The sequence below is a fragment of the Camarhynchus parvulus genome, chromosome 5 (genome assembly GCF_901933205.1).
Source record: "Camarhynchus parvulus chromosome 5, STF_HiC, whole genome shotgun sequence".
Taxonomy (NCBI): Eukaryota; Metazoa; Chordata; class Aves; order Passeriformes; family Thraupidae; genus Camarhynchus; species Camarhynchus parvulus.
Window position 1 is genome coordinate 22,758,310 of NC_044575.1, and position 21,164 is coordinate 22,779,473.

The window sequence follows — 21,164 nt, forward strand, 5'->3', positions numbered from 1 at the left end:
TCTGCTAATGCATTTTTCAATGCACTGGAACTTTTTGTACAGGAATGGCCTATCCCAGCATAAGAGGATACCAGCAAACTCCACCTTGCTCAGAAAGTCCAGGGTGAGCATGCAATTAAATTTGTGCATGGTGTCACAGTCCTATTAGCTTTTGCCCTTCTCAGAAAGAACCACGTGCATTCTCCCATTCTTTACATCCTAATAGGCTGATCTTGAGGCTGAACTCATCTCAGTACACACATGATTCACTCCATGGATGACAGTGCTGGGGCTGCTACTGGCTGTAGTACTGGAACTTGAACGAGGCTGGTTATTCTCTTGGGAGGTCTCACTGTCCACAGTCTGTTCATCAGGATCCCCTGAATATTCTTGAAAATCATCAAATTCCACTTCACTCGCATCACCAAGGGCTGCATGAGTCAGGGGGTCAACATCTGCAAACACATCATCATTCATTATACAACACTGCTTTCCTCAGCCTTTTGCCCATCTAACTAAATGTTCCTAGAAGATGAGGACTGCTCAACAGAATCAACTTGCATAAAATTTTAGGTTGTAAAGGGCTTTTGGAGGTCATCCATTCCAATTCTCTCCTCAAAGCAGGAGTACTTTCAAAATTAAAACAGGTTGCTCAGGGCTTTGTCCCACTGAGTTTTGAAAGTTTTCAAGGCTTGACATTCTACAGTGATCCTGGGAACGTATTCAACTACAATAACCATTAAATTCTTTTCTTTACATCCAAGTAGAGTTTCTTTGTTGCAGCTCATGATTATTACCTCTTGTCCTTGGGACACAGGAAATGTTTTGTGACATCTAGATTTAGTTTATTGAACAAAGTGAGCGTTTATGCAGCTTCCATATAAGCCACAGATAATGCATTTTTCTGTCCCCACTAGGATAGAGTAATACTTTAAAGCTAGCACTGAGAACCAATATGCAGGGACAGGAGAGAGCTCACTGTCTCAGAGACTCTGCTGTCCATATTGCACAGTATTTACTGGCAGCAGCAGGTTGTTTCCAGATCTAGTGAAGCAGTTTTGTTCAGCAGCACCTATTTCTGTTCCTCCTCTTCACAGTGCTGTTTGGGGAAGCTGGTTGTAAGCAGGAGAAATGTCCTTTCTCAGTCTACCCACACACTTTTACCTCAGAGCAAGACCACAATGGGACAATACTTCGTTCTGATTCAGGGATTTAGGGGAGGCCATTTTCCCAAAGTGCTTCAGATTAATTAGGAAAGGGAACCTATGTCGACCTTGTGAAAGTAAAAGCAAAAGTTACTCACTTGGGGTATCACCATTAATGTCACATTTCATCATCTCACTGACAAAGTCACCAAGGGAGGAGTAGGAGGAACTTGAATCATCGTAGTCGACGCTGTCACTGCCACTGCCGCGAGATAGAGAGATGAGTGGCAGCATCAAAGCAACAGCAGGCTCTGATGCTTTAAATATGTGAATCAGCATTGTTTTCATGGACCTCCCAAAAATCTCATATTATAGTAGCTAGCAACAAATTTCACAGGCCAACTTCATGAAACGTAAGAGCAAAAACCGTAACTTTTAGGTATGTGAAGAGTTATGGGAAGACATTTAAAATCTCTTAGCAAAGTTATGAGGCTAAACATAAGTGACTAGAGAATGGTATATTAATTCACAAAACATGTGTGTTTATGTAGGACAAATTCAAGGGAACTGGGAATCAGAAGTAAAAGCATTTCCTTTTTACACTAGTGATAAATTCCATTCTGTTAGGACCACTGGTGCTGTGTAGAATGCAAAATACGTGCAAGTCCAAGGCTGAAAGATCTCACAAACCAGGAAGGAATGAAAGGGAATAAAATTAGACACAAAATTCCATGAAATATGGCCAAAAACTACTACATAAACTTTCATTTTACTAAACACACAAGGCAGTCACAGGCAGTGGGTAGTACTAACAAGCTTTGCATAACTATGGATAGGGAACAGAGATTTAAAAGAGTGGTAGGATGGGTGTGAGTATTTGCAATACTGCAACAAAAATAACCAGAGAAAGAACAGCATGGAAGAAAAGACAATTAGGGTGTGAGGAAATGACAAATGTCAAGTGGCATACAGGTAGCAAAAGAAAACAGGAAAATAAGTATGGAGAATCACATTAAATGAAAACACTAGCAAAGCGTTAAGAAGTTTGCTGTGATAAAAGAGCAATGAGAAAATTTACTTCAGTGTCAGTACTCTGCCCAGACAAGAAATGAAACAACAGCCTGGCAGACTACAGGAAAAGGCTGCAAATGAGAAGTAAGACAGGTCCAGCAATCTGAAATAACTCTCACATGACTACAGGCATGTTCCCCACTAACCTGTCATCAGTGGCATCAGAATCTGTTTCCTTCTCTGCTGGGACATTCAGGGCTTCAGCCAGCTGTGAATTGCTGTCATAGACTCGATAGTGGATGGGCTGCAGCTGGTGAGCATACCACTTGGGTTTGTCACCAATTAGGGCTGGGTCAAACATGTCTGTACAAAAAACCAAGGACAGCATTAATCAAACTCATTTGCTGGTGTCAAAGGCTTCATTTACAGTGACATTACCCTCCACTAAGTCTTGCACAAAGGGGCAGTCTTTAAGAAGCCTACAAGACTTCTCCATAATCAAACAAGAGTTAAAATTAATTGGAGGAGCAACTCACCAATAGCAGGGCTAACTTGGGAGAAACACATGAGGCCATACATAAAAAGAGAAAAATATTCCTTGAACTAGATTCCCCCCCTACTCCAGCAGGACTAATATGGTATAAAATTAAATCCTTCCCTAGAATGTCTGGTTTTTAAGCTCCTGCATTACATCCAAGTGCAGGAAAGGCAAGACCAACACTTACTGTTATGAATTCTTTGGAAAGCATAATTAGTAGGATTGAGTGACCATTCTCCAAAGTATTCTACTGCCTGTGTTCTGGAAAGCTTATCTGCAAAAGGTGTTTGCTTCGGCCTAGAGGCAAGGAAAGAATTTGCCTGGAAGGCTACCACTGGTCGTGGGAAGAGGCGAAGAGTGCGAGTATGCATTTGGAAACCTTGCAAAACATTTGGTGAGTTGAAGAATCTCACCATAGCAACCCTAAAAAGAAACAGAGAACAATACATTAGATAGCAACACAGAGCATAACAAAAAAGAATAACGAGAGCCCTTAAAAGGTATGCTATAGACAATGTTTCAAACCTTTGAAGAATGATAACCTAACTGTTCCTAGGAAACATCTGTCTTGCAAAAAATAAAAGAAAAATCCAAACAATTCAAAACCCAAGAAATCACTTTATTCTAATTCTCCATCTTAACACAAATACTCACTCAGTGAAGGATATAATTCTTGTTTCTACTAGCTGAGGTAACAACTAAGTCCCCAGGTTTTTTTTCTGTAGTTAAGGTTTGTGATTTAAGCTGAGGATACAATATCAGACTGACAAATCCAGGTAAAGTGGATGATCTATAGGAAAATGCAAGAAGCAAAACACCCCCTCAAGATACACAGTTATCTTCATGCAGGTAATAGATATGAGATAAACACTGTAATTACTGCTCTTTTTCCCCACAGGATGTCAAGGAGAATACAGTAGTACCTGACAGATGCTGTTTCACCCACGGAAATGTTTGTGCTGCCCTCAAGTGCAAACTTTTATGAAGACTCAATGCCACCTTCCTGTTAAGCCTCACCTGGTAGCCACATCAACAGAGTCCACATCATTTCCATAGATCAAAGGGTTGAATTCTGTGGACGGAGTAGACTGCAAATCATTCTGTGGTCTTCCCAGCAGCAGGGGCACCTCCTGCCCCTCATGAAACTTCTCTAGATTAAGAATTGGCTGAGTATTCAGGCTCATGCTGGCCAGGGCCTATTGAAGGACATTATGCACACATTCAGCAAGAACAGTTATTTAAGGAACAAATGATCAGAGCTACCCTGCCCTCTAGGCAATTGCAACAATTATGCATGCTCCATTAATTCCTCTTAAACCACCTCCACACTGAGTCAACAAGTATCTCCAGCCCCTCCTTTACGCTGATTGTCAAAATGATCTCCTCAATGCTGAAATTGTCCTGGAGCCAGTCAAGGAGTAGAACAGAATTCCACTTTGCTAGATCATTCATGACATGAAAATAGATAGTCCTAACTGGACCACTAGTAGTATGGCACTGCATAACTCTACTGCTTGTAAAGTTATTTCCATGTGTAATTTGAATACATCTTGGGAATTAGAGGCCTTGAAACTTGCCCTTAAAGGTGGCTATTCAACCAGTAATTTGATATTCCAGGAAAATGTGGAGACATCTCTACACAAACACCTGCTTTATCCCTAAAAACCTCCACTTTCCATTGGACTGAAGCCTTCATCTTCCCATAAAGATACCACTTCAACCCTCATAAAATCATCAAGGAGCAGCACAAGTGGAGAATCCATCCTGGACACCCAGACCTATCCTAAATCTTCCTCATTTTTCCCATTTGCCACTGAGGCTTCATCCTTTCACTTAATAAATAAATAAATATATAAAACCAAAGCAAAGAAACAAACAAAACAACAAAAAAAAAACCTCCAAAGGAAAAGGGTAAAATGGAAAATTGAGGGGAAAAGAATAAAATAAAGAACCTTGTTGTCAGGAGTGAGCAGCTGTTTCTGAGTGATTGCAGTCATGCTAACCAGACACTGGAGGCAAGATGGAAGATCATATGATAACACCACAGCAGCCCATCAGAGCCAAGACGAACACATGAGCACAGAGAAACAGATGGAAGGAAAAAAAATATCTATTACTACCAAATATCACAAATGAGAGGAAAATGAAACGGACCACAAAATAGACACACCTTGGGAAAGAGGTATAACTGCCCCACCCCCAAACATTCATATCTGGCCACTTTGGAAACAGGCAAGCCTGTTGTCCTTAATGATGCAGCTAAGAACTTTCTACAGCAGTTTCAAAGCAGATATCCTGGAATTCAGTTATTGACTCTAAGAACCAAATGCACACAGAAGTGTTAACCTTAGTAATGTGGGCCACAATTTGTCTGCTTTGTATCAGCAGCACTCCTTTGCCAATGACAAAACCTTAATAACAATGTCCATAGGAATACACAGGGAATGTAAGCTGAATTTGGGTGAACACTGAGAGAATTTTAAATATGTCTTCAAAAAAACTGCAATTTGTTCTTCTGATACTTGAGTTTACCTTTGCACTAGGGAGAAAGTTTTGCTAAATAGTGCCTGAAATTGCAAGGGGGTGAGGCAGCAGTGGGGGGAAGGCTGATCTAACAAAACTCCAGGCAATACATCACTTCCATCTGTGCTGACAGCAGGTACTGGGATATCAGAGAGGTTACACACTTTGCTCTCCTGGTCTATGAGGAAAGAGAAAGAGCAAACCTCATCACATTAATAACACACTTTACCTTTAGATACTGCATGCAGCGTGCATAAGGAAAACAGAAATAAAGAGATAAAACCTGCTTGACACGATCAGCCAGGATGACCCAAGCTGATTAATGGCTTAGCAGGACCTGAGAGGAGAGACTGACACTTCACACACAGATCTGTGAATGGAGGGGAAACAAAGATGATCATAGCTTGATGGATCAAGTCAGAGTTTAAAACCCACATGGCAAACATAAAGGAGGAATTTGGAACTTTCTGCATCGACTGGAAACAAGTTGGCCTCAAACAACAAATAAGAAACCACCTGTTGTGTACAGGGACATTTCAGCTTTACATTCACTGACTCGCATTCTTATCCACTCTAGCAGAAGACTGGGCAACACTACATATGCTACATTCTGCTGCATCTGAGTCCTTTCCCCAAAGTGCATATTACCTGTTTCAGATGCTTTTTCAGCTCTGAAGCTTCTGGTTCTGGCAGGGCTGGCAAAGATTCTGCATTTGTGGGAACAATTACCTGGAATTAAGCACAAGAACAGACTAAAAATTCCCCAGCTGTAGTCATTTCCAAAACAGAATCCCCAGAATCTCCAGCACTCCAGACACCGAGGAATAAAAGACACAAAAGTAAAATAAGAAATAAAAAACTTCACAGTCTCAGACAGACACCTGCTCTTCACTTCTTTAAGCTTGTTCTTGTTTACAATATAATAAACAACGGAGTTACTTTATAATTTACCAGGAAACCAAGAAATTTGAATCAACCCACACTTTCCATCAAGTCGATGATGTTATTCACATTTTCCTTGAATTAGCCTTGCTCATACCCTTGTAGAAAGTGAGATACATAGCCCCACTTGAACCATGACAACCTGTGGGAAGGTTCTTAACAGACTGAGTTTCTTAAGTAGGGCTATAAGCCAGTATGACAATTAGTCAAGAAGAAAGTTCTATCATTTGCTTGAGGATTCACCTACTAATGATATAGCCAGGTCAATTAACTGAAAAAGGATGCCTAATGCAAAAGACATGGGGACCTTGAGACACAACAAGGAATGGAATCCTAAAGTTTAAGATGGGAGTGGCAAAGGCAGACTGACGCCAGGCATTACTGAATTCTCAGTGGGTACACTGTGACAGTACACAGCTCCTGGAAACAAAGCCATAACTTCTTATGGGTGCCACTTACCCTATTGGTGTCCAGGTCAATAAGCCATACATCATCAGGCATTTTAAAATCCAGCTTGTAAAGGAAGAAACTTGCTGGAACACCGATGATATAAGGTGTAGGGGCTAGAAGCAACTGAGAGAAAAACAGACTTTACTAAGGACAAGATATGCATGTGATATCACCATGTTCTTCCCAAATATTTATTTATTGACTACAGTATGTTTATAGCAGAGTAGACAACACCAAATGCATTGAGAAATAAGTAATTAATACCATACAATGGAAGCATTAAAAAAAAAAGAAAGAAAAAGAAAAAAAAGAACAAAAGCTCCAACTCATAAAGCCTCAATTTTCATATAGGAAAAAACACATTTCCATCTCCTATGTTTCATGTCCCACTGCCACCCAGGACATAATTTATATGGCTACACAGCTCTTTGCAAACAGCTTGCTGCGTCTATCATGGTCCAAAAAAAAATGTTCAGAGTAAGAGCCTAAGTTGAAAAGCAGGAAGTCATGGAAGAATACATCCTCAGCTCAAACTGAATCTGTGCCATTGTAAATAGGCACATACAAGGACTTTACCCTTATGCTCATAGTGGTAGTTTGGTTTCAAAATAATAACATCTCTAAGAAGTACAAGATAGACACATTTTTTTCAGATGTATGTGGAAAACTTATGGGCAAATTCAGGTTGCTTCTGACAAGGCAATAAAGAGAGGAAAGAGGTTTAAATCAACTAGGCACATAGCAGCTTGAGACCAGTGGCTTGGGAGGCTAATTTATTCTTTTAATCTAGAATTGTTGGTCCCCTCCAAAGAGTGGCAGAAGAATAGATCTACAGCATCAATTGCAGGATAGCACTGAAGTAGTAAGATGGCTTAAATTCTATCTTTCCAAGCAGAATAATGAGCTCCTGCAAAGAACTGACTATTGGAAAAACCCAGGCTCCCAGCTGAAGCTAAACACCACTTCACATTTCGGAGACTGCAGGCAATAGTTTCTGAACTCTGAATTAAAGAGCCCTCAAAAGCATCCTTAAATATTACTCTGGACCCTCCTCAACAAATTTTAATACTCAGTTTAGAGGGGGAAGGGGGTAAATATCATAATAATATTGTTGATCTATGGTCGTTCAGTTCACTGTTTGTGAATTACTGCTTTGAATCATTCTATTCACTGAGTGTGCTCTGAAGATATCCTACATAAATGGTGTTACCTATGATTTAAATAGTCACACTCAAGCAATGTTCTTTGCAAGGTAGACTTTGATACAATCTCTGAAAAGATGGTGAATGAAAAAAGGACTACAAGTATATGAATTTTAGACATCACAGAAACATATTTTGTGAAAGATCAATAAAGGAAAAATATGTACCTGTTCTGCAGAGGCCATGCAGGTGGGAAGCAGAGGGATCACTGGGAACATGTACTCCAGTGGGTAGATCATGGCCACAAAGGCCATCACTGACATGGAAAGTGCATTATAATCTCGGGACTGCAATACAACCTGCAACCAAAGAAACTCCCATTAGCACTGCAGCAACCATTCCCTTCTAATACTGCCTTCAGGTGTATACAAAGACCACAGATTTTGTGATCTCCGCAGACTGAAATTCAATGGTTGTGAACTGGGTAACCCTCCACTAATCTGTCTGAAAACAAGCTTTGGGTGTTTTTTTGAATAGGAACAGAACTTTTCAAAACAGGAACCTCAGAAGGAGCTATTTATTCCCCTCATCCTCCACAGACAAAATTAATTCCAGGCAGTGCAGAGAGACAGCTGTTCTACACATCCAGCCTAGCCTGGTTTCGAAGAGGGCAGAACTTCCTACATAATTATCAAAGATCAATGATCTTCCCTTCTTACCTTGTGCTCCAGAAGGATGCAGGTCAGCACCTGCAGGCAGGCATCCACTCCCAATAATTCCAAAGGCAGATGTAATGGAAAATCCACCAAAGTGAAGCGGGATGGATCAGGAAGAGCAAAGGTCAAAGCTGGCTGCAGCTCGTGTGGCAAGACTTCCACGTCCACCCGCTTCTGCCCAGCAACAGGCATGGGGGAGCGCAGCAGCCGGTATATCCACGCCTCAATTTCCCGCAGGTCGTGAAGCAAGGCGCTGGACTTCTCTTCCACCAGCAGGGAGCCTGTGAAAATCCGCCACATTGTGTCCCTGGACAGGGAGAACGCCAAGGTTAACACTCCAAGAACTTCACTTGACAGCCATTCTGCAAGATTCTTCCAGAGAAAGGGGAGATCCACCAAGGATTAAAAGAGGTAACTAACAAACCTTTGATCACACAAAGGAATGGAAGATAGGCATTCATACTGACACAACCCACAATGTGAGGAAGAATAAATCTTTCTGTGGCAGGAATCAACACAAGGATGTCACTTCAGACTTCATTCACACGTTTAAAGGATTCAGTCAGGTCCAGATCTCTGAAGAACTCTGATCACCCTCACGCTTGAAATTCAGTGGGCACACAGGATACTCTCCTATCTCAACCAGAACTGTAGCACACTGACTGCAGGACTCTCCTTCTAGCAGCCTACAAACCTTTGCAAGAATAGGAATTAAATGTGAGATAATAAAAATATGCCACATCCAAGATCTCCCAGATGTTTTAGCATGATAAAATACCCTTCATCACTCTGTCCTAAATTGCAATGTATCATTCTTAAGAGCTGAATAACCCATGGGAAAAATGGATCTATTTCAGCTAAATCTCTGAAAGCTGCGTAGAAAACATTTAGGTACCTTAGCAAAACAAGCAGCAAGTTCTCCACACCCTAAGCTGGCAATCAGCTCACAGACAGGCTGGCCAAAAAGCATGTACAACATTTGCTCATGGCCTTCAGAGCTTCACAATTCAAACCTGGGTCTGACAAGGGAAGCACAGAGTCTTGTCCACTTCAGCCCTTTACCCTGTAGCACAGTGAAGGCTGCAAACTTTCTGTATTCATTCTCCAAATAACTGCAGCCTGATAAATATCTTGAGTTACTGGAACTGATCCCCTAGAAAGCTATGGGTTCAAACTGGAGGTTCTATCTTACAGTTCACAACTTTAAAAAAAATAATGAAAAGGAAAAAAAGATTATAACACTGGAGGCTTCACAAAGACAGAATAATTAGAGAAATTTGGATGGGTCAAAATAAGGGCAATTTGAGATTACACTAAGTACATGATACACCTCTCAGGAACTGTGATGCTTTTCATCCTCCACTCTTCCTTCAGCTACTTGTCATGCATAAGACATTAGGCTGCTAAGAGATGTGCTCCACTTTTGCCAGCTGTATGGGTTCAGTTTCACCTTTATTCTGCCACCACTCCAAAACTATTCTACTTTTCCAGGTCACCACTAGAAAACCACATGGTAATTCAAACCTGCTGCTTTACTTTTCCCAGGGATGTATGCTCAATATTCTATCTCTTGCTATCCTCATCTATCACTTAATTATTCTCTTTAAGAATTATGCCCAATAAGAGCAAATTTTTCAAATACCACATGTCATTCAAACACCAAATTGAGGAAAATCATGAAATTCAGTGGGGTGCTTTTTCCTCAATAATTATCAGGCTAAACCAAGTGACAGAAGAACATTCCTTAGCACATACTTCCATTGGGGGGAGAAGTTTTGCTCTGACGAAATAATTTATTTTCCATCCATGGGTTCAAGTGATAAATCTGCTAATGCAGTCATACTAGCCCAGAACAGTCTCCTAGAACTATTCCAGGGCAGTAGCCCAAGAAGTAGGCCACTGCTCTATAAATGGGACACATTTCCATTTCATGCAAAATGTAAAGAGCTTATAAAGACAAAAATTATAATAATTATAATCATGTCATTTTTTGCTTTTGACAAGTTTAATTTGGAGTGTACCAAGCTACTTAACTCACATTATGTACTATCTCACAGTCCTGTCCCTCAAACTGTTGAGATAATCCCCTGCTTCTCCAGAGATTAATTTCATACTTTTTCTATTCAGTTAGCACATTGGAAAGGAAAACACCATCCCAGAATGAAAGAGTCAGGCACAGTAGCACAGATACACATCCTTGGCTGAAATACATAAAGACATTGTCCCTTCCATACCCTTCAATGCAACAGCTTCTGTTACATACTCAACACTACAACAGCAGATACGTTACGATTCCTACATTACATTAAATATACACCAAGTTCCTGCCAATTTGTTGTTACCAACAACCATTCCCATGTTTCCTAGACAACTACTTTGTTTTCTACCTCTCCTCCCACTCTCCTTCAAATATTGTACTTTGACCTATTTCAGCTGATCCTGCTTCTCTAGTCTTTTCTCTCCCACGCTGAAGTTCAGACTGTTTCACAAGCTTGTTAAGCACATTTTCATAATTTCCCTCCTACCCCAAGAAGAAATTCTCTCTGTTATTTCTTGGCTGCTTCTTATTTCCCAGAGAATCAGTCCTGACATATACTGCCACAGAGCTTAAATGCCAAAGCAACAGTAGCAGCATAAGCACTCAGCTTCAGTCCTCAGAAGGGTACTGCCTCCTTAGGTGCATCAAAAATTAAAATCATACCAAATTACAGAATCAGAGAGAGAAGTTTTAAGGAAATTGTTATAAAAATTTCCTTTTCCTACTGTGAACCTCGGTTAAAACAGTGAAAAAGGCCAACCCTTGGTGTTTGGCTGCTTCTGCAACCACATCTGCAGCCACAATTTACTGTGTAAATAAACTGCAGCACTGAACACAAACAGTAGGATGAAAAAGTGCTTCCCTCTCAACATACCTCTGTACCCCACGCGGAATGCCCAACTTCTTGCCCAACAGTCTCTCACTACAGCAGTCCACAAGTCTCTTGAGGGTGTACAGACACTCACGGAAGGTGGAAAAGAAGGGATAATGGCTAAGGATGCACAGAGAAGTCAGAGTGCTGTTCCGAGAGCGATGGCTGCCTTTGGCCAGGCGCTTGCTGCGCGGGGATCGATTCACGTCAGGGGTAGACTCCACACTGGGGGCCTGCAGCGAAGATCCGCTCTCTGAACTCTCAGTGCCCGCTTCCTCCTGGGGTGCTGATGCATCCCCAGATTTAGGGATCTTCTGTCCCTCTCGAGCTCGATGTGCCCCCGTGCCCTCTCCCTTCTCCTTGGGTACTCGCTTCTGGAAGGAGCGGTAAAAGTTGACGCAGATTCCATAGCGGGTGACTCCCGTGTCCTTGTCCGTGAGGGTGAACACGAAGGAAGTGTCATCGCGGAAGCTCATGCGCTTCTGCCGCACGCTCAGGCATCCTTCAGGCTGGCAGAAGAACACGACGTCAGGCGGGAGGGGAAAGTCTGCGTGGTCTTCCAGAGGGTAACGCCGCAGCAGCTCAGGAGTCTGAGCAACGCTGTCGCTGCTTGGATGCCTACAAAAGAAGCAAACAAAAAATCCACATACATAGCTGACCAATAATAAATATTTTTGGGAACTTCCTACTAATGTGCCAGGAGCCTGTGGACTCAGCTTCATCTTTGTTCCCTCTCTTCCCTACTGTCCATGGAAAGCGCAGCTTCTCAGTCACTAGCCGCAAACCTCACTCACTAGCACATGGCAGAAAGGTTCAGTAAAGAAGTTTAAGTCTGCACAGTCATTAGCAAGGAGCCTGTTCAAATCTGATCAGAAAAAGGCCTTCCAGGAATATGTTGTTCCCAGGAGAACACTGTATTGTCATGTTGCTCTGACTTTGATTTTCAAAATTAGTTTAACTGCACAGGCCTCTGGGCAACATTTCAGTAGGAAACACATTGTCCCTTCCCAAATACATAGTCAGAGAAAAGCTCCTAGATTTCAGCCATTTATGAACAAGATGAAAAATTAAATGAGAAATCCAGTATCAATTCCTAACTGGGAAAGCAAGAATTTACAAGGAAAGAACTCAGATGAACAATGGAGGGATAAGGACCTCATCCTAAAACCACTTTCATGAAAAAGTTCTAGCAGCCACACAAACATATGTGTTTGATTTTCAGATTGGGATTTAAAGTGTAATTTATATAAAAACTGCATGGTAATATGCACAGCTATTTACCACTGAGACTCACTAATCTTTGGACTACAAATCACCACAGAAACATGAAGACAGAAAGGCAAAACTGTTGTTTCCTGATTTTCCACTAGATTCTTTCAAGATATTAGGCTTTTGCCTATTTCAAAATACAAATGACACTTGCTTTTCTCATATAAGAGATGTGAAAAAATTCAAGCAAGTAGTAATAGAATGCTCACAATTTATAAAAGAAAATCACTGGTGTAAATAGCTCTGCTGAGTAATTCTTCCAAACTAATATTTTATTTAAAACAAATAAATATGCTTTCATAATAAAATTGGTAACAAGACTTATACTGCCTGTAAAGTTAGATACCGAAATACTGCATGAAAAAAAGAGAAACACTAAAATGCTTTTATATGTTAATGGACACAACTAATGCATCATCTCCTGAAAAAGAAATGTCAAATAATGCTGCTACTATTTAGAAAGTCTATTTGGCAGCAAATGGTCCAAAAAATGACATCAACAAAGTACGAGTGCATGTATCACTACTTCGTGCCTTTGCTGTAATATTAGCTACAAGGACAGAGTTTTCTCAGACATTGAGAAAGTTTGAACCCAACAGTTCCAAGAAGTATTGCTGTTTGTGCACAGTGGATAACAAGATGTAACAATAAAGGCCACATGGAGCTCCTAAGGGCTTTGTAGGAGAGGCTGTTTCAGTCAGCTCCATCTTTCATCACAGGCATTTGCCAAAGTGCCAAACAAGACAGCAGTAGCAGCCTAACCAGCACAGGCTGGCAAAAAGCAAGAGAACTGTAGGAGTCCAGAAGTGATAGTAGCAAATTTCTAAGTGAGAACATCAGACACTATAAGCTTCACGGAGGCAGCTAACATTTCTCCCTCCTCTTCCTAGCTGGTGACACACACATAGAAAATTTGGTTGTTTTTCTACAGACAGTAAGAAATATTTAACTATGATAGTATTCAGTCCGTAAAATGCAATAATAAAATAACTATTAGTCAGGATTACGTAATTTCCTCCACTCAGCCTATTTAAATATTGCATTCAAAGTATTCTGAAAAGAAAGCAAGAGGTACAGCAACAGGCCGATGCACATGAACCACTGATATTTAGAAATGAAAGCAAAATAGACTTTGGGATAAACCCATTACATAGAATTTGCAGAAAGCTGCTGCATAAACTTTGAATAAGGAAAGAATAACATTTCTTGAGTACCTCTATGTTTGACAAATAGAACACATCAACCCTGCATTTCATATGTGCTTTAAGTAAATATTATCTATTTAAGTAAATTTTTAAGTAAATATTTAAGTAAATTTTATCTATTAATAAGACTTTAAAACCAGAAAGTATTCATGTAATTTCTGTGAGGATAAATAAGTATCAGAGGGAGAAACGGTCAAGTAAAGCAAGTTTCAGATTTTTTTTAAAACTGAGTTTATAGACTACATTTCCAAAGCTAGAAAAGTAGTACTATTCTACTACTAGCACATTACTAGTAATAAAAGTAGTAGAAAACTTGTACTTTACTTGTATTTAGCTTTCAGTGTTTTCAATTTGTGAATCCCTCTGTCCTGATGCCAGTAGAAGCAAAGTTCAGACACACAGACTACCAGAGAGTGATAGTTAAATTAGTCACCCTCTGCAGACCCTTGAAAAGTCTAAAGACCACAAGTTAAAAAACTCTGACTACACTAGTATCTTTAAAGAAGTGCCCTGGCTCAAGTAGGTGCTCCCCTTAGGGGAGCATTCTGCACACATTTCAGACAGCACTTCCTGAGCATCAGGAAGGCTTCATCAGTGGATGCAAGGCTATTTATCCCCACTCTACTGCCCAAGCAAAAGCTCTGCTGAGACTGTTTCACATTACCTGGCTCCAATGATCACAAGATAGTCAAGTAGCCGAGAGCAGATTTTCTTTTTCTGCACCATTGTCCTCGATGCCCCTCCCTATGTCATCTCAAGGAATTCCTGTTCATTGATCCAGTGGTCAGCTATCCCATCAGCCGTGATCGCTGCCTTGGGGAACAGAATCTGCTTGGAACTGTCTGCCAAGTCCAATCTATAACCAAGAAAAGCAAGAGTGTCAAAAGCACAACCAGGAACATCCAATACATACAAGCAACTTAATGACCTTAATTATACTCCCAAAAAGCCTCAATGTTCGGTGCAGTCATGGTCATCCACAATCTCTGTCTTCATGAGTATAAAAACACAGCCATGGGCCCACAAAAGCAGAGAGATGAAAAACACACAAGAAAGTACAAGCGTATCTCAAGAATTAATGGTTGGAGTCAATCATCTTAGAGGTCTTTTCCAAGGTAAATGATGCTATCATTCTGTTCTAAGGGAGAACACAGACCAATAAAGCTGCCTACCACGGCCAAAGAGCTACTCATTACATGGTTTGTGTGTTGCTTAGGCAAATCCATAAGATCTCAAGAATGCTTGGGAGGGGAGCTTCAACTGGCAAGACTGAAGGAAAAAAACCACAACCTGAACATTAGCTGTGGAATAAACAGAACTAAAGAAGGGGTAACACCAGAAATCCAATTTGATAAAATGCATCCTACCATCCCAAACCTGCAAATGGCGGCCAGCAGGAATGATCTCCACAATTCCCAAAGACTGTGATCTAACACTTTTTCTGTGCAGATACAGAACTGCAGTTCTACAGAATTGCAGTTTACAATAACTAAAGTGCATCTTGTAAAGCATACTGGGTTTTTCACTTCATTCAGTTCCATTTATCTTGTTTAACTTCACTCCTTACTCTTGATACCCATGCCTCCTGCAGCAAATTTCTCTGAGTACTTTATGATAGAAAGATCTTCTTGGTAAAACTGAGATTATACTGCAGCATTATTACTTGTCAATAATTATGCTTAATAGATATCCAGAAAATAATTCTTTCCAATCCCACCATTCCTAGTTCACAGAATTCAGGAAAGAACAGGGAGAAAAAAAAATTTTAAAAAGGAATACAGTTCCACATTACAGTGTTCCCTACAATGTTTGAAACCAACCTGAAAACAGAAACTTCCTGAAACTGAAAGGTCTCAGAAACCCAAAAAATCGGAGATGCTCAGAGTATTCTAGAAGTTTACTAAGTATTCCAATGGATTTTTTAATAAGAGTTATTTTACATTAAAAGCTTAATTGATTGCTTTCTGGGACATATTCAGAATAAGGTTTCCATTTCAGTTCATGTTTATATCCTCAGGCAGGATGTAAACATATCACATACACAGCAGGGAAGTTTTATTCATTAGCCCTCCAAACAGCAGTAAGAACACAAAAACATTACAACAGTAAGAACAAAAAAGCACATATGCAATTTATAAAAAAGGAAAATCATACTAGTCAGTAGGTACTATTAAAAGAGTAATAAACTGAAAGAAACTTAAAGCTTCACACATAAAAAATCCCACATTTTGTCAAACTGTGGCATGTTTTTAGTAGATCCTCAACTACAGTTACTGCAGAGTCCTAAGTAACAGCAGTATGAATTATCTTCTCTGAGCAGCAATATTGTTGTAAATTATCTTCTCTGAACAACAGAGAAAATACAGACACAGGAAGCAAAGTTTCTGTTTCTACATTTTAATGACATTATTGAAAACATTGTAGAATCTGTCCTAGAAAAGCTCTTGATCCTTGATATTCTGCAAATATCTTGGCACAGAAGAACTTAAGAGGAACAAGATGAAGTTGGGATATCAAGTGGTCCTTTTTGTCTCCATTTTGAAGAACTACTTTATCCGTTTTCTTTCCAAATGGCTTTCCCCAGAACTCTTTACAGAACAAACTGCTCAGTCACAGACAGGGGCATACCTAGAAGTACGAATTCGAGGAAATTCTGCTACTTAGTGGTAACCAAAGATGCTTTTCCTCAAAAACAGAGGCTACCCAACACCTCAGTGAAGGTGGAGAAAATACACTGCATTTGTCTTATGACTGCAATTCTCTACACATATGTCCCACAGCTCTGCAAAGAAGTTAGCAAGGTATGCATTATGAAGGTCTTAGAAATCAAGACATTTCAATAATATCTGAGCAGACAAGTAGATGGAATATATGCAGGGCTTACAATAACCCTGGAATGGTTGAAGCTACAACCCACTGACATCAAACACTGAAGTTTCTGTCCATTTTTTAAAATAAGATCTGAGCACTTTCTGATTTCTGCTTTCTATTTAAACACAAGTACCAGGGAGACCAGACTGATGCAGATGTGCCAGGGCTTCCAGAGCCACCTTTACTGATTTGCTATACTTAACAACACAACAGTTACAGTCAGACATAAGAGGACAAAGGCTTTTTTGGGAAGACAATTTATTGTTGGATTGGAGCAGGAGGTAGAAGAATTAGAACCAAGTGCAGGTTTTTTACCTTCCTCTATTCAATCTCTGGCTTTTTCAGAGATCTAGCAACGGCTGATGACAGCACTTAGAAGAGTATTGCACCAGCATTTGTTGGAACTCATCTTCCTACTCCTGCTTGGATTCCGACACCACAGATGATGATCTGTATAAGGCAACACAAACAGGCATCCCAGTCCTGCCTCCCCCTCCCTATCTGGCAAAAGCTTCCTTTCAGGCCAGTATCATTCCGTTCCCTGTGCTGGCAGAAGAGTTTGTGCAGCTACAGAGCAAAACAGACTGTGGAACTGATACAGACCAAACTCAACACCTGCCCTTCTTCTCCCTCCCAGCTTTTGTTTTTACAAGGTTACTTTTTTTTACTTCGTTCACCAAGTGACCCCACAAATGCTTGTGCAGGCACAAGGAAAAGGTAGGAGAAAGCAATTAAGAGAATCTGGAAGACTTGACTGAACACAGGTGATCACAGAACCACAGACAGCACCTCTACAGGCAATACAGAGGTAAAGTAGTTTCTTTCTAAGAGATTTCCCATCATCCTTCCAAACATCCTCCTAGATTTTAGAGACTGTCGCAGTGTGTTGCAACTCCAGCAAGAGACTAAGTACATTAGGACAGAAATAGATCAAACAACCAAGAGATACTTCATTTTTTCCTCTTTTATGTTGGAATTTGGACCTGAACCAAGAAATTATCTTGACTCTAAGATGGTTGATATGTCAAAACCTCTTCTCTCTCTCAAACTGCTTTAACTTTACATTGCTTTCTCTGAAAAGGTCTTGTGCAGTGTCTTTTGTCTTTGCAAACATTTGGAACCAGCCTTTTGAAGGCTGAATCCTCAACCAGCACTTGAGAAGAGACTTCCTATTATTTCATCTCTAGAAAAGAAGAAAAATAGAGAAGGGAAGGCCCACCACAGAAAAATACTGCACCAACAGATTATGTCTCATACAACACCAAAATTGAAATAAGCATTTATATGGATGGTGAACGGGTTGGTGAGAACTAACACTACCCACCCACTGTAGCAGCTGTCAGCAATACTCACTAGTAAAAGCTGGCACTGTAGCCTAGGCACAAAGACAAAAAGCAAGAACCAGCACAAAACCACAGCTTACCAGTAACCATGACATGAAAAAAGTGTTCAAAAAAACAAACACTTCTATTATTGGCATTACTCTGCATTTAAAAACTCCCCAAACACCCACATTTTAGGTTGCAGCACAACTTCTTAGAGGACAATCTGCATGGTATTCTGCAATTTAAAGTCCTCCCAGAAATAAAAGCCTATATAAACAAACACACACACTCATGAAAAGCACCACAGCACACAATGGATAGGGCAGCATGAAAGAACCACAGCAGACTTTCTACCAATTTAGAGTCATCTAAACTGTGTCAGAGCCATGCCCTGGCTGCGTCAGAGCCATGCCCTGCATTAGTCTCAAGTTGAGTTGGGACTAATGAGTTGTGCATTTATCCTATTTCATCTATCCCTTGGAGCCCTCAATCTTTGTTAGGAGTCTTCTCATTAGAGACACAAATTTAGAGGAACAAAGCAATTCAGTCTAAGAATAACTTTGATACGACAAACTGTTAACTCAACTAGTGTCACTGTATGGTGTCTGGCTGAGATGGAGGTCATTTTCCCCTCAGCAGCCCTCCCAGTGATGTGCTGTGTACTGGTAACTGGAAAGATGCTGACAACACATCTGTATTTTGGCTACTGCTGAGCAGTGCTGGCACAGCATCAAGGCTGCCTCTCCAACATCTTCCCCCCAGCAGTGCTGGGGAGTATGCAAAGTCTTGGGAGGGGACATAGCCAGGACTGCTGACCCCAACTGACCAGAAGGATATCCCATACCACATCTGCTCAGGAAAAACCTAAGAGAGAGGAGAAGGGCAGAGAATCCATTATTTAAAACATTTATAATCTGGAGCAACCACTAAGCCTACTGAAGCTCTGCTTCCCAGGAAATGGCTGGACAGCACTTGCTTCTGGAAGTAGATAATAAAATTTCTTGGGCTTCTTTGCTTCCATGAATGCAATCTTTGCTTTATTAAACTGCCTTTACTTTTGCCCAGAAGCTTTTTTCCATCTTATTTTCTTCCCCCTGTTCTGCTGAGGACGGGTGTGATAGAGTGGCTTGGTGGACAAGTGGCATCCAGCCAAGGACAACTCACCACACTCACCTGCAGTTGTTTTCCGCACACAGAGGCTCCCAGCTTTGATGGTCCAGGCTTACACTGACCTGCATGATGCCTGGCAGGTATTTACATCATTGCTTGCAAAAATGGTATGAAGACAAGAGATTAATTTCCAACAGGAAGGTGCTAAGCCCTGCTTTCCTCACAATTCTTCCATGCTTTAAAATGGGACCAGAAAGGCTTCTCCTTTCATTACCTCCAGTTTTTACCTGGTAAAAGGATCCTACTGCACAGTTCAGCAGTGCATGGATACCTTTAGAATATAAATCAGCATCATACAATTCAATTTGCACACTGACTGAATAATGAGCATACATGGGACATTAATTTGTAAGAGAAAAAAGAGGAAATTGTGAAGGAGACAGAACAAATTATAGGACAGAAGCCACATAAATTACGGTTCACTGAAATTTCACCTTGTGAAAAACCAGATTTCTAGTCACGCCCAAAAAGAACTAAATTTTTAGTTTCCTTGGAACATCCTGAATTTCTATTTACTCTCAGCCAAGACAGTCTGTACTGAGTTCAGCTCTAATAGCCACTATGCCTGACCTTAGTGCATTGTTTTCTGTGAACTCAAGGCTCGCCAATTGAACTAAACTGAGCACTGAAACAAACACAAATAGGACCAGGAGTTTCAATGCCCACCTTTGGACTGATGTATGTTTCTTTTTCGCACATCACACACCTTGACCTATCTGCTAAGCCATGAGAAATAGGTGTGAGTACCTCAGGACCAGCCAATCTCACCTGTGTGGGCAGGAACTCACATTTCACTCACTGCTGAACTGGAAACAACATGGTTTGAAGCCCAGTATGAACTGTTCATGGTAGCTTTTAGACATTTTTATAATCTTTATGGAATCTTTACCACTGAAATTTTGGTTACTTCTTCTTTCAAGTGTGTTTCAAATGATGCCAGACATTATCTCTGGTATAGCACATGTTATTTTTGCTTGTACTAAACTTTTAAAGAAGCAGACAGGCAGTATTCTTTTCACATGAGCCATTTTTCACTTCCTCTGCTTAACAACTATATAAAACACTGCAAATAGCTTGATACTTTAAAATATGCAACATTCTAAGAAGCTCATTATTGCTATTATCCAGATACTACAGTGTTTCTGCTAACACAAGAAACAGACAACAGCAGAGATGAGAACACTTCCCATTCTCCAGAACTTGACAGAACATGGAACAATTTCTAAAATCTGACCTGGATGGACTTGCTATACTGGTGCAGCTGCTTTGTGTGTTACCATGCACCTTGGCAAGGCAGCAGTGCATGCCAAAACTGTGACTCCTAAGAAGATACTTGCACTCTGGAGGGGAAAAAAAAAAAAAAAAGTATTGAATTGCAAGTCTACCTAAACAGACAGTGACATATTTATCTAGTATGGCTAACCTATAACATAGGTGTGATTCTGCAAAATGCCATGGGGATAGCTCCAAGCATAAGAAATCACCCAGTAGAGAACAGGACTGCAGGCAAATTCTAAAAGCATCTGCCCTGGAGCACATGCATCACTTCAATCAGTAAGAGTTGCTTACAGGTAAAACAGCAGATGCACCCCAACTATTTCCACTTTTCATCTATCAATAAATCTTGAGGGAAAGGACAGAACAAACCAGATAAAAGAAAATTAAAGAATGAATGGGGAAAACAGGTTTTGGCAATACAAGAAGACTTATTTTGAAGGCCTTCTCAATAATTATAATAAATAAAAGATTTCTTCCTTTCCTACTAAGCAATATTTTCTCTTTGCCTTCTGAAAACAGAACTGACACAGTCAAGCATCTTTAGCTTCCACATCAGTTGTCAAGAGCAAAATGGAAGTAGCATGGGCAGGGGTGCTGACAGATAGACTGAAAATGACCAGAATTACTCCACAAACAGAAGTATCACGGCACACAGATGGGAACCTTTCTGCAGTATCACGGAGTGAAGCTG

The 21,164-nt window shown here is 40.5% G+C and overlaps 1 protein-coding gene across 18 annotated transcripts in view; it reads right to left on the reverse strand.

The window, feature by feature from the left end:
• The window catches only part of MADD (MAP kinase activating death domain), a 68,532-nt gene that overhangs the window by 40,076 nt on the left and 7,292 nt on the right, over window positions 1-21,164 (reverse strand). For 9 of the 18 annotated variants that reach the window (XM_030949124.1, XM_030949132.1, XM_030949131.1 and 6 more), the window contains exons 2-13: window positions 14,494-14,685; window positions 11,359-11,973; window positions 8,450-8,753; window positions 7,958-8,089; window positions 6,598-6,711; window positions 5,845-5,925; window positions 4,626-4,682; window positions 3,691-3,869; window positions 2,861-3,096; window positions 2,342-2,498; window positions 1,283-1,389; window positions 241-434 (exon numbers count right to left, since the gene is read on the reverse strand). In XM_030949124.1, coding sequence (XP_030804984.1) covers window positions 241-434; window positions 1,283-1,389; window positions 2,342-2,498; window positions 2,861-3,096; window positions 3,691-3,869; window positions 4,626-4,682; window positions 5,845-5,925; window positions 6,598-6,711; window positions 7,958-8,089; window positions 8,450-8,753; window positions 11,359-11,973; window positions 14,494-14,555 — 2,238 coding nt within the window. In that variant the 5' untranslated portion in view covers window positions 14,556-14,685. Of the gene's footprint in view, window positions 1-240; window positions 435-1,282; window positions 1,390-2,341; window positions 2,499-2,860; window positions 3,097-3,690; window positions 3,870-4,625; window positions 4,683-5,844; window positions 5,926-6,597; window positions 6,712-7,957; window positions 8,090-8,449; window positions 8,754-11,358; window positions 11,974-14,493; window positions 14,686-20,429; window positions 20,529-21,164 lie in introns of those variants that run through there. The other 9 variants (XM_030949135.1, XM_030949136.1, XM_030949133.1 and 6 more) reach the window with 4 other exon arrangements.